The sequence below is a fragment of the Eumetopias jubatus genome, unplaced genomic scaffold (genome assembly GCF_037043125.1).
Source record: "Eumetopias jubatus isolate StellerSeaLion01/CBP00866 unplaced genomic scaffold, mEumJub1_p1.0 scaffold_9, whole genome shotgun sequence".
In the NCBI taxonomy this organism is placed as follows: Eukaryota; Metazoa; Chordata; class Mammalia; order Carnivora; family Otariidae; genus Eumetopias; species Eumetopias jubatus.
In genome coordinates, this window is record NW_028274815.1 from 50,863,180 (window position 1) to 50,877,413 (window position 14,234).

The 14,234-nt window shown below is 35.0% G+C and overlaps 1 protein-coding gene across 4 annotated transcripts in view; it reads left to right on the forward strand.

Annotated features, from left to right (window-relative positions):
- The window catches only part of EXOC6B (exocyst complex component 6B), a 609,012-nt gene that overhangs the window by 247,039 nt on the left and 347,739 nt on the right, over positions 1-14,234 (forward strand). For all 4 annotated transcript variants that reach the window (XM_028116269.2, XM_088026464.1, XM_028116270.2 and 1 more), the window contains one exon: positions 6,632-6,700. In XM_028116269.2, coding sequence (XP_027972070.1) covers positions 6,632-6,700 — 69 coding nt within the window. The remainder of the gene's footprint in view (positions 1-6,631; positions 6,701-14,234) is intronic.

A 14,234-nucleotide genomic window follows, 5' to 3' on the forward strand; every position in this document is an offset into this window, starting at 1 on the left:
CTTTTTATCCTAGAATGTATCCCACTGGGGCTAAAGTTCAGAGTATTTTGTTCAAAAGTTTTTGCTACTTTTTCTTCTGTGTGATTGTTACCAAGTTGATATATAATTGGGTTCATTTGTTTCTTTTGTATATGTTTTAGAGTTCCCCATCCTTATTAATTTAATTTTTTGAGTATGTAAAATATAAACATGTTTCAAAAAGCAAAATTATATAAGACATATTCAGTGATATCCCATTATCTTTATCCCTTTCACCCTGCTCTTACCCACTCTTCATAAGTAATCAGTATCATGAATGTGTGTGTGTGTGTGTGTGTGTGTGTGTACAAATACCCTTCCTCATACCTTACACAACATGACTATTAATAATATAATAACATACAATATAAGGTATTTTTATTCCTTGTTTTTCCACTTGAAAATATATCCTGAAAATTGTTCCATATTCATAGAAATCTTTCCCATTCTATTTTTACTGCTAAATAGTACTCCATTATTTGAATGTACCACAGTTTATTGAGCCAATCTCCTACATGTAGATATTTTAACAATTTCCAATATTTTCTTATTAAAATACAGTGTTTTGGCTCCACAGCTATTAGAATTAGCTTAAAACAGTACTGACCATACGAAGTACTGGCAGGGTGCTTAGCAACTGTATATATTACTAGGATTTGAATTTTTACTGCTCCTGTGTTCAGCTTGAAGCAGAGAATTCTTGAGGGAGTATCTTTTGATTTTGGCCACAAGGTTTTTTGCAGTGTTTTGGTAAAGGAAGAATGGTGATTTTTTCCTGATTTTCTTCTGTTTAGTGCAAACACTTGAGTAAATTAAGTGGTAATTTGTTTAGGGATTTCTCAGGAAGAATCCCAGTAATTTGTGAGAAGCTCTACAGTCAAATCCTGCAGTTTTTAGGATAGGGCTCTGTTCAGGGTATTCTTACATGTTCAGAGGTTTAGAAACTTCTCTTGTACTTTTGCTAATTCTAGTCACTTAGAATCATAGGCCTTCTAGTTTGTTGATGCATCCATGGTGTTTAGTCCAGCTCTGTGGAAGATTATGTCCAAATGAATTCTACCTTTCTTTTCTCTGAAGTTTGGAAGCAAAGTAGTATGGAAAAACACACTGGTGAAAAATGTTTGCCAGGTATTTCCTGGCTTCCAGACATAATATGGGCAGTCAGAATTGATCCTTTTAGTGCAAAGGTAATGCTCTTTCAGCTAATCATTTGTTGTTTTCTCCCTTCAGAAAGATGCCTGGTACATTTTAATGACTTGAGATCCAGCTAATGCTCAGAAATGGACACCAAGTCCCTGCATTCATTTACTAATACCAAGGAACTGTTTTGTGTAAAGTGGTAATCAAAAGTATTTTTAAGAAGAAGAATGACTCAAATGATTAGTGAGAAACATATCTAAATTCCTTACAAATTTTTATCATACTCTCTTTGGATGATCCACCTACTTTGAAAGGTTTCATAAGAGAAAAATAAGTGGCCTGTGTTGTGTTGTATGTGTGTGTGTCTCCTGGGACAGCTGTGAACAAGAAGACTAGAGCACACTAATGCATTTCTTTCTTTCATGTACTGTCTTTATCAGCAGGATAGGTAAATATTCTTGAGTGGGAGGAGGCGGCAAGCAGTCTTTTCTTGTACTCTATTCCCTTTTCCTAATGATATGCTTACCTATTAGTAAAGCAGGTAGATCTATCTGGTTGTTGCCTGCAGATACTTTTTTTTTTTTCCTGTCTCCCTTCATTAGTGAGTCTTAGTTAAGATAGTAGAAATAGCTACTAACTTTCACCTCCTTTGTTGGGGGGGAGGAAGGTGTTATAAAAATGTTAAATAGATATATCTGTTAAAGCTTGGATGTCATTATTTATTTATTTATTTATTTATTTATTTATCTTTTAAAGATTTTATTTATTTATTTGACAGAGAGAGACACAGTGAGAGAGGGAACACAAGCAGGCGGAGTGGGAGAGGGAGAAGCAGGCTTCCCGCAGAGCAGGGAGCCCGATGCGGGCCTCGATCCCAGGACCCTGGGATCATGACCTGAGCCGAAGGCAGACGCTTAACGACTGAGCCACCCAGGCGCCCCTGTCATTATTTATTTTAAAATCAAAATCTCCTTTTTTCTTTAATATGTAAAATCATTTTCCTTATTCTTTATGAGAGGAACTTACCCATTAACCTTTCCATTTTCAGAGACTTTCTTTGACTTGATCTAAGATATATTAGAGAAGAAGAAAAACATTTCAAAAAGATCCTAATGTTTCACAAGAATTTTTATAATCAGAAATGTTTGGGGCACCTGGGTGGCTCGGTTGGTTGGGCATCTACCTTCGGCTCAGGTGATGATCCTTGATCTCTGGGGTCAAGCCCTGCGTTCAGCTCCCCACTCAGTGGGGAGCCTGCTTCTGCTTCTCCCTCACCTTCTGCCTCTCCCCTCCGCTTGTCCTCTCAAATAAATAAAGTCCTAAAAAAAAAAAAAAGAAATGTTTATGCTTCTTTTCTTTCTGACCATCTAATATTTCCATTTCTACTCTGAATCTTTACATCTTCTCTAATATATATTGCCTGCAGAGGCCCCTAAGACTATTTTTTCAGGGTGCCTTTCATTGATCCTGTTTATAAATTTACTTTTCTTATTTTATAGCTTCCTTTGTCCTCAGACTCTTTTTTTTGTCACCTACATAGTGGCATAATGTGGTAGCTGATACATTGATAGGATATAATGCTATTTAACAAAATCTACAGACAATAAGTAACAAAAACTACAGCTTTGATGGAAGCTATTAATATGTATCCTACAAATGTAAGAAGCACATTGAAACGGGCAGACTAGCCATGTATATTGGCATCTAGTGATGCACGATCTGTAATTGGTATGTGAATGTATAATTGTAGAATGTTAAGCATTGCCTTCATCATAGCTACCTCTGACTGTTGTAGTCCAGCCACTCCTAAATTCTTTTAATAGCTTTTTATTTGTTATTTTAATATCTTAACATATAATATTATAACATGTTCTGTGGCACAGATTTCTTAGTTACAGAATCTAAAATCTTACGTATAATTTGCTCCTTCCTGATAATAAAGAGGTTTGAGTTGACAGAAAGCACTAATGCTCTCCATTCAGAAACTATATAGGGAATTAGGCAGCTGCTGTCCTTGGTGATGAAATTATTTCATGTGAATTCATAAGGAAAACAACTAGTTAAAAAAGCAGGATAATCTTGAGTATACTGTTTGTGGCTGCTGGTGGTATCTCCATAGATCTATTTGAACTAGAAAAATACAGACTCCAGTATCTTAATGTCTTGAGTTCCTGACTGCCAGGCAGAGGAAATGTTTAACTATTTTAATCATGTTTCTGTATCTCAGAAAGAAAGCCCTTATGAGAGGAAATGACAACGTCCTACCACAAAGTTATCTCTTATCAGTTATAGTCCCAGTCGATAATGATTTGTCAAACTTGGACATGTGTAAAATGCAAGGGCTGTGTTATTTACTTTGGAAAGGAAAAATTAGATGAAGCTGATAAAGACAGAGTCCTGGCTTTTGTTAGGAGACAGAAACCATTAGAGACTGTCATTGTTAGCTTAAGAAAGTGTCCTTGGACCCCTCCCTCTGCCCCAGCTGAAACCTAAACCTGCTTGAATCATTCTTTGCACTTGAGGGGAGAGAAGGGCAAACAGGAGGGGAAGAAGAATGAAGACAACCTTGACAGAGATTTTGCATTTTGAATGGGGAGCAAAATGTGGACCTTAAAACAGACCTATTTATACGAGTCAGGAGAAACTGCCTTTTGTTCTCTTTCCCACTCCCATCTATTTAGGTTTTTGAAAGTTCATTTCTTATCCTTCCAAACGTGTGGCATTCCTTCACGTACAGTGTATGTCACTCTCCTCCTTTTGCCTTTCGGTCGAAGTGATTCTTTTTCATTAGGGGAAGCAGAGAAAACACATGTAGCTCAAAGCAACATGAATCAGTGCATGCTTTACATACCTTTCTCCTCACAGCACTCTTCTTGGTTCCTTGCAGTGCTCCTAGTGTTCCTCGCAGAAGGGAGCATGGAGGAAAAATGATTTCTAAATAGTAGGCTATTTTAGGGGTGGAGGTGAAGTTTGTGAACTGAAACCCCATTTTGCTCCTTCTTTTCTTGTCTAGATGTCTGTGGACTGCTTTCAAAGCAGGCAGTCCTTTGCTTAGGGGGACTTAACTGGATTGTGGTTGTGGAGGGTAAGAAATGGCAAAGCCAATACTTCCAGGTCAGGGCATTTTAAACAGTTTGAAGCTGAGGATGAGGATGTCAAGACAGCCTCGCAGAGAATAGGTTTGGTTGTAAATATTTGTTGGAAATGACGGAAACCTTTCTGTCCTCTCTAAATACATCTCTTTTTTAGTTGGTCCAGATAAACCACTCTTTTTAGCTCCATCGGTAAGGGCTACCACTAGCTTATTCATCACAGATTTTTAGGGAAACTGTCCCCTAATGTGGATGTTCATTCTGTAAGGATGAGTTTGACATGTGAAGGTGCCACGGCTCTGTCCGAGAATGGCTTACGAGCAGTTTCCTTTTGAATGAAACTAATGGTTCTGAGTCAAAGCAAAGCAAAATAAATAAACTGCATAAAGAAGAACATAGGAACAAAGTTGTGACTGAATTTATTTAAATTTCCTTAAACCTTTTATAAATGTATATTTATTATAAATAACTTTATAGTCGTTAAATTCTAAATAAAAGAAACAAGTTTCATTTCCTGTACCGATCAAAACTTTTTTTATGTTTCTTATCTCTTTTCATATGTATGTGTAATTTTTATGTAGTTGAAATACTATCAATATAATTTTATGAATTTTTCTATTTTTCATCTTTTGAGCTTGTGTTTTGCTTAGTTGAAGTTTTCACTAGGAGGCCCTGTTTTTCTGGCAAGCTAAAATAAATTTCCTTCACATCTTTACTTTGTAATCCAACAGGGGAGACTGTAAAGATGCATCAATGTTTGGTCATTTCAAATAAGAGTGTCTAAAATGATCACCTATTGTCTCTATGTGGTGTTTATCTGTCCATAAAATGTTTTTCTCAGTGATTTTTAATGCTCACTAACTTTTCTAATGGCCTTTTTTTTTTTTTTAAATAAATCTAGCTTGGGCCATGGTGTAGGATCTTGAGCATCTTACTATCAAGGTTTGGATTCATAAGAGGTTTTTATTTATTTATTTATTTTTGTTTTTGAGTGCTTACAGAGTATCTAGCACTGGGAGTTTCTTTTTTTTTTAAATTTTTTTATTGTTATGTTAATCACCATACATTACATCATTAGTTCTTGATGTAGTGTTCTATGATTCATTGTTTGTGCATAATACCCAGTGCTCCACGCAGAACGTAGCACTGGGAGTTTCTTAAACATAGAGATTTAGTGTGTGCTATCATGGGTATATAGCAAAGGAACAGAATAGTCAATGAATTTGAACGAGTAAATGTAGAGAGGTCATGATTTTGGAGGGACAGGAAAGTAGGCATTGTGCTGCCGGGTTGTAGAATGAGTAGATTTCACTAGGAAAAACATCTTGGTGAAGAAACCTATACCCCCAAAGAGGAAATGAGCCATCCTTGATGGAATAAGGGAAACCGACCTTGTCATCATGAGTCAGTTCAACCCAAATTAGACGCGCCCTGCTGCTTATATTCTGATGAATCCTACAGTTACCAATGTTACAGTAAAAACTGCAGCTAGGTCTTTTATTTTGATTATTTCTTTATGCAATTTTGTCTTTTCTTTTTTGCTTTATTTTGTTTTGTTCAATATTTACTTAGTGTTCTTGTATTCTTGTTTAATTCCTATAGGCCAACAATATAGGGAATAGTTTCCTTTCTCAGTTGAAGAAATTGAGGCAAAAGTAAATTGTGAGTTACTCATTGTCAGGCCACATAACCAAACAGTTTTAGCACTGTGGCTATCTCCAGTTCTTACCTAATGTTGTTTGTTTTACTTTGTCTATTGATGTCTAGATTTAATCTGTCTACCTTGTTCATATAATTTTCTGGCATTACTTCTAGGTTTGGCTTTTCCATTTATTTTCTTACTTTTTACATGATCCCCCTCTCTAGCATATTTCTGTATTTCAATTGCATGTTGATGTAAATACTCACTAATTCTTATGCCCTTCGGAAGGTGGCTGGCAGGTCATTTAATTCCTCCTGTGTGGCCAGTTTTGGTTTTGACCACTGCAACTTAGTCTTTTATATAGACCACCATGAATCTAAGAAGATGCAGTCACATGGTCAAAATCACATTCTCACCTTCTTCTCTTCCTTTTTGAAGCCTAAAATATATCTCTAAAAGCAGATGCAGGGCCCGTGACACCTGTTACTCTTTTCTGTTATTTATCCTTCTGTTCTGTGTCCCAGCCTTGCTGATATCTTCAGAGTTTATTAATCCCATGTCGAAAATACCAAAACTAGGTTTCTGGGAGTGTGGTTTGTTTGTTTGTTTGTTCTGTGTTTTTCTCCTAGAAACTAGAGCTGGCTTTTAGTTTTTACACTTGAATAGTAAAAATGAATGCAGTTCAAAGTTCTTCATAGCTTTGTTTGAATATTTTGTGACAATCTTGTTTGTTTTGCAGGTACCTGGAGCCCAAGATTTGGTGGATTTCTCTCCTGTTTATCGATGTCTACACATATATTCTGTCCTGGTGAGTCTTTATCTGGCTCTGACTAATAAAGATGTAGATTGAGTTAAAAACTCTTCCTTCTCATTTTTTATAGTTTTTCTGTTTACTCTTATTAAGAGTAAGAAAAAAGAAACTATTATTTAAGGAGTATTAATTATAAAAAATTATCCTTTTCTTCTTGAATCTTTTGTTTGCCATTTAATGATGTAATGATATAAGCGAATAACATTAATTTCTATCCGTCACCAAAAAGATAAGATTATACCTAGAAATAGTCACAGATTTCTGTTCTTAATTTAATGATGTAGTTATTTAAATAAAAATAGCCTATCTTTATATATTAAAATAATATTTATAAAAACTTTATTTTTTTATTCCTGATGACACTTATTCCTTTTGTCATATAAAACATATGCAAAGAGGAATCTCTCTGGGGGGGAAGTTATTATGGGTGTTAATGGTATTATAAGAAATAGCCCTTTCTCCATCTTGGTAGTACACCTACATGCAGACACATAATACACACAAAGGCAATCAAAAAATTAAAAAGTATCATCAAAGACAGATTGATGAGAGAAGTCCATTATTGATATTTCTTAATAGCAAAGTTCTATGAAGTTTCTATCAGCTTATTTTATAATATGATTGAGTGAGTCTTTTGGCCAGTCTTCTTTCCATTTTCTTTCTTCATATGTTTAATACAGTGTCACTTAGTCATTACTTCAGACAGGTTGGGACACTGGTCTATGGGCTTCATGGCCAGAGTACTTTCCATTAGTCTGAGAAAAGACTTGGTAATTGTTTCTCCCCTCCCCTCCTCCCTCTTCCTACTTCTCCTCGCTCTCTGATTCCCTCTTCCCGTCTTCCTTTCTTCTCCCTCTTTCCACTCCTTCTCTACATCTGTCATTCCTTATCATATGAAGATGGAGCAAGATCTAGATTGAGTTGTCTCAAGGCAGCTAAAATAAGTAGATAATTTTTTTTTTCAATCTCATGTACAATCTCATGTACAGAGAATTAAATAAATGATATACATCTTAGTTTGTGACACATTATTATCATTATTTCATTTCAGTCCAAGGTATATGTATAATACTTATTTTAACTAATTTTTGCTAACCTGATAGATATTGAAGGATATCTCTTTGTTTTAATTTGCATTTCTTTGATTACTGATAACATTGTGCTTCTCTTTATAGACTCACTAATCATTTAAGATTTTTCTTCTCTGAAATGCCTATTTTTAGCCTTCGTTCAATTTTGTATTGGCTTTCTTAAGCCAAATTTTGTTTTTTTCTCTTTGCCAGAAAGAGAAATCTCAGAAATTCCTTATATATTGTAGATATTGACAGTTTAGGATGTTGCCAATGTCTTTTTTCCCAGTTTGCCCCCAGACTTTAAACTATGTATGTGTTATATTTCACAAACAGAAATCTTTGATTTTTGATGTAATCGAATCCATCAATTTTAACCTTAGAGTTTGCACTTGTTTTTTTAAGATTTTTATTTATTTATATGACAGAGAGAGACACGGCGAGAAAGGGAACACAAGCAGGGGAAGTGGGAGAGGGAGAAGCAGGCTTCCTATTGAGCAGGGATCCCGATGAGGGGCTCGATCCCAGGACCTTGGGATCATGACCTGAGCCGAAGGCAGACGCTTAACAACTGAGCCACCCAGGCGCTCCTAGAGTTTGTACTTGTTAAGTATTGTATTTAAAAAAAAAAAAACCCTCTCTTTCTATTCAAGGTCATAGGGCATTCCCTTTATGCTACCTTTAACATTTTTCCCATCACATCTTGATATTGATCCATCTTGGATTCACTGTAGTATATAGTATGAAGTGGGAATCCAACTGAATTTTTTTTTTTATATGATGAATTCAGTTTTACCAGTTCCATCTACTACATAATCTGCATATGGCCCACTGATTCCTGATAGTACCTTGGGCATATACTAAATATCCATATATGAGAATCTGTTTCTCAATTCTCTACTTTGTTAAATTTGGTTTTGTGATACATCTACATGTGTGGTAAAACAGGTCCCTTTTCATTTCTCCTCTTTTAAATTGCCTTCACTATTTATGAACCTTTATTTTCTCTATTTTATTTATTTATTTATTTATTTATTTATTTATTTATTTATTTATTAAAAAACCACATTATTTTATTCAAGTATAGAATGAATTTCATAATGAAAATAGCTGTCTATATAAGTAGTTTTTTTTTTAATGGAAAAGCTTCAGTACCTTTTCCCCCAAAGAAGTTAAAATAAATTGGGGCTACCTTAAAGTTATGACTTCCTTGATGCTTATCTTTTGACAGAATCATTTTCTACCATCATTTTCTTTTCTTCTTCTTCTCTTCCTCTTCCTCTTCTACTTCCTTCTCCTCCTCTTCTACTTCTTCAATCTTCTTCTATTTTGTTTCACATTTTTATTTAAATTCCAGTTAGTTAACCTAGAGTGATATAGTATAATCTTAGTTTCAGGAGTAGATTTTAGTGGTTCTCTCTATATATTTTAGAATCTTTGAGTTCATTAAAAAATTTTTCTTCTAGAAATTTGATTTGAATTGATAGATAAATTTTGGGAAGAATTAACAACTTTATAATGCTAAGTCATGCTACTCATGGAAAAGTCTACTTTTAAATTATTAAGCTTTGTTTCTGTGTTAATAGTTTTGGGGATTCTTTTAAGGTTAATAGCAAAATACAGTTTTTGTTGCTGTTTTCAACCTTCCTTTTTAATTAATAATTGCTGATGTTGAGGAATGCCCTTGATTTTTGTAAGTTAACTTAAGTCTGGTAACCTTGCTCAACTCTTTTATTATGGTTTGTTTTTTTGGTTTATGATAGATTTTCTGTGTAGTTGATCTGCAGATATTGACTTGTTTATTTTCTTCCTATCCATATATCTCATTGTTCTTCATATTGTTTTATTGTATTGACCAGGATCATCATTACTGTGTTGTTCAGGAAAATAATAGTAGGCATCCTTGTCTGATTTTTGATCTGTAACAGAGGTATCCAAAGTTTCTCCATTAACTGATGTTTACAATAAAGTTTTGGTAAATATTCTTTATCTAGTTATTCCTAGACTCCTGATAGTTTTTTATAAAAACATAAATGAGTATTGAATTTTATTGGATTTGTTTTCCAAATACAGTGATACAGTCCTGTGATCTTTATCCTTTAGTTCATGAATGTGGTGAGTTTCACTGATAGATTTTTGTGATATTAAATGATCCTTGTATACTTTAGATAAATCCAACTTGATGAGGATATATTACTGCTTTTTTTTTTAACAATCTGGAATTCAGTTCCTTTTATTTTTTTATTTTTAATCTTTTTTGTATTTTATTGTTAAGTCTCATATTTGCAAAATCAAATTTACTTTTCCTCTCAAATAGTGTAAAAGTATGAAAATCAGTAGTTTGTTTAGTGTTATATCTTCAGTGCCAACAACAGTCCTTGGCATATAGTAGGTACTCAATAAATACTAACTGAAGGAATAAGTAAGTGGTAGCTAAAAAATGCAGTACATTTGTTTGAGCGTATGCTAACTCATTTACTTATTCACTAAACACTTACTGAATTTCTGTTCTGTGTGAAATGGGTTTGGAGAGCAAGGATGTATAAATCAGAGCAAGGATTTCTGCTTTTAAAAAATTACAGTCTACCAGGAGAGAAGTTATAATCTTTCAATGACTATAATATGACAGCACTTTATCTCATCACAGTATTTATCTGCTAGTTTTTGTGAGCTTTCTTAAGATTTTATGATATAGAAAATGTAACAAATTTTCCTCAAATGAGAACTCTACAAGTGATTCATAAGAGTACTGAAGTAATTAATTTGCACACTTAATAGCTGTGTGGTGTGAGGCAAGTTACCTAAACCTTAGCTTTCTCATATGTGAGCTCTGAGAATAATGATCTGCTTAGTACAGTTACAGATAATAATATGAATGGTGCCTCACTCTGTCTTTGGCACATCATTGGAATTTAATCAGTGCAGTTAACCTGGCAAGAGTTATGTATCTCTGATCCTGATTATTAGACACATTATGGGTGTTTTTTAAAGTGTATGATGTAAAGCATAGACATGTAGGCAGAGGTTCTAGTCTCTGCCATCAACATACAAAGTTTATCAGTTATTCAAAACGTATACTTTGTAAATACATGAAATCTGTGTCATCCTAAACTGTGAGTTTAGGGTGGGCCTTAAACTGCCCATTTAAAAAATAAATTCCACACACTGATACTCTGTAGTGTTGAAATATTTGGCATTCATAAATGTTCTGTAATAATTTGATAAGGCATCGTTTATGTGGCAGAGACAGACCTCTTTCCTCATTCATACATTCATAATGTTTCCGAGTTTTGAAAAAGTACACCTAGTGGTAAGAGCTCAGCTCTATTTCTGGAATACATGTTTATTTTTTAGACATTGCTGTTCCAGACCTAGATGGACTTTAAAAAAGCACTCAGATATCTCTTTTGCTAAAGGAAGAGCCAGATCATGTATGACTTCTAGAGTGGACTCTTTTCATAACTTTTTTTGGGGGATATAATTTGTTACTTCTCTGTATTGGTTTTCCCATTCTCAAATCACTGATTTGTATTACTGTATAGTGGAGGGCATCTCTTCATAATATTAATGAAAAAGATATTTAAAAATGGATTAATCTAAAAATTTGTAACAAATATTTTTTTCATTTCCTGATGTAGTTAATATTAACATTTTTGGATATTCCACAGGCAGTACAAACTCTGTATGTTTCTAAATGAACTCATTATGTCCCCCTTCCCTAAAATCTGTTTCAGGAGGTACCATGATCTCAGGTAATAACAGCATTCTATCAAGTCCCCAAGCAGAAACCCAAACCTTTTCTTTTTTCTCAGTACCATATCCAGATCTCCCTATCTTGCAGATGTGACCTCCTAAGTACAGTTTTACTTTCTCTCATCCTCCCCTATCCTAAAATGATTGCCCTGGATCATCAGGATTATTGAAAACATTTTCTTTCTTTTTTCTTTTTTTTAAAGATTTTTATATTTATTTATTTGACAGAGAGAGACACAGTGAGAGAGGGAACACAAGCAGGGGGAGTGGGAGAGGGAGAAGCAGGCTCCCCGCCGAGCAGGGAGCCTGATGTGGGGCTCGATCCCAGGACCCTGGGACCATGACCTGAGCCAAAGGCAGGTGCTCAATGACTGAGCCACCCAGGCGCCCCTTGAAAACATTTTCTTAACTGTTCTCCCTACTTTATTATCATAAATCCCTAACTCGACTTCTCACTGTAGTGATAGCGATCTGTGTATCATATAAATCTGGCATATATGTTATCTGCATAAAATTCTCTAATTGGTCACTTATGGAGTAAAATGCAGAAGTGTAGAAGGTTTTCCATGTCCTGTGTGCCATATTTTCTGCTGCTTACCACCTTGCTTTAATGATACTGAAATGCTTCCAGTTCTTTGACCGCACCATGCTTCTCCTGCCTGCCATTCTTTCCTTGTTCTAGTCCTTCTGCCTGAATGAGTATTCCCACTTCTTTTTATTTTATGGATTCATACTTATTTCATACTTGTGGCCTCCAGCAAATTTTCCTGATGTTTCAGGTGGAGCTCAGTGGACCCACTTCCCGTTTACGCTATTATAGGACCCAGTTCATAGTTGTATGAGTGCTGACTATATTCTATCATCTTATCCTAAATATGTATTCTTTTTCCTCAATAGACTGTAAGCTCTTTTAGGGCAGGTACCATGTTTTATTCGTCTTTTTTAGCCCTAGCACTTAACACTTAGTATTAGTAGTATATAATACTCAATAAATGTTTGTTTTTGATTTTGAAAGATAACTGCCCTCCTTTTGACCTGCAAATGAATCCAGTATTCTAGCCTCAGGCAGTGTTATACAGTATCAGGGCTGGGACTTATACAAGGGAAAACAGTTCTATTGGTGTCCAACGGAAGGATCATAACAGAAGTAACAAAAAGTTCTAATATTTTGTCATTTACAATAGTGTTTATCTGAACTTTTGGCCTGGAGGATAACAAGGCACACTTTGAATAAACATGGCAATATTTATTATTTTTAGTGAAACCGACCTTCCATTCACCCCCCTTTTATGGCTGTGCTGCTTATAAATTCCCAAAGGATTATTTGAAAAATCCTACTTATATCTGCCAGCCTTATCAGTAGGGCAGGAGTTCACGTATTGTAACAGGAGGTCAGATTTCGGTCATGGTCTTATAGATGGGGCCAAGCACCTGTAAATTCTTCCTTTGGTGACTAAAGTGAAGTACAATATCAAACAGGCAGTGAGACTTTTCTAGGAAGTGCTGAACTTTGGCAGGAAGGGCAAACTTTGGCAGGAGGAGGGGAGGGAAGAAAGTGAACAAGGGTCAGATAGTGGTTAATTGAGACTTGGTTCTTGGTATAGTAATGCAGTGGAAGTGTGCAGGGCAAATGTAGGTGTATTTTATAGATTTGTTTTAAATAACTTATACTGTTTAAATCTTCATATACAGTTAAGAGATAGGCAGGTAAGGGGCAGGATATAAAACATCATTTTACAGTCATTAAGGATAATTTTTTAGGAAGGAGAAAAATAAAAATTTTACTGGAAGATAAGTGATGAATAATAATAATTGGGGATTTTTGTCCATAGTGTGGTAGTAGTTATAAAGATGGATGGCCTGTCTAATGAATACAGAAACCAGTTTGTCTTATAGATGTTTTGAAAACTCTATCAACCCAGTGATGTCTGCCATGTTTATGGGCTCCAAGCCTTGAACCCAGCTCAATTTGGACAAAGATTTGTATATACTTCAGGCTCCTCTGTACACTGCAACATCTCTCTGACTCTTCTCCAGATTTGCTGCTCATTCACCCTTCTATCACTGAAAGAGTGTACATATGTCCCATATCAAAGAGCTTGGGTGTCTTTAAGAACCTGGGGGAGCAGACCTGTAAATACAGCCATATTCTTAGGTCTCATTTATAATCTTATCTTCTTGTGGTTTCTTGTTCTCCAGTGATTTACATCATCTGCTCATTAACAGTTAAAAAAATCCTAGATTAAAGAATGTTGACCAATATACCTTTGATTTATGTACTTTTCTGCATTTGTGTTATACTGTCATAAAAAGTATACTTTTTAAAGATTTCTGACATCTTGGATCCAGGGATAGCATATTATAAGCAATATGTGGATTTTTTTTAGTAAGCAGCAACCTCTCAGTGTTACATGAATCATAAGAACCTCATTTTTATTTAATTCACTTTCAATTACTAATGGAGACTATAAAACAGCCTGAGATATAAGGGAATGCAGAATGTCGTTGTGCAGTGAATTCATATTACAAAGCCTCTAGCAAGTGCAGTATTTCTTTTAAGTTTTCTTGGGCAAGGGGCCTCTGGGAATTTGATGAAAGCTGTGAACCCTTTCCCCAGACAAAATGCACATATGTACAGGCATGTGATATTTTGCTTATAATTTCAGAGGCTTCCTCAACTCCTGAATTTTATTAGACCTAGAAAGAAT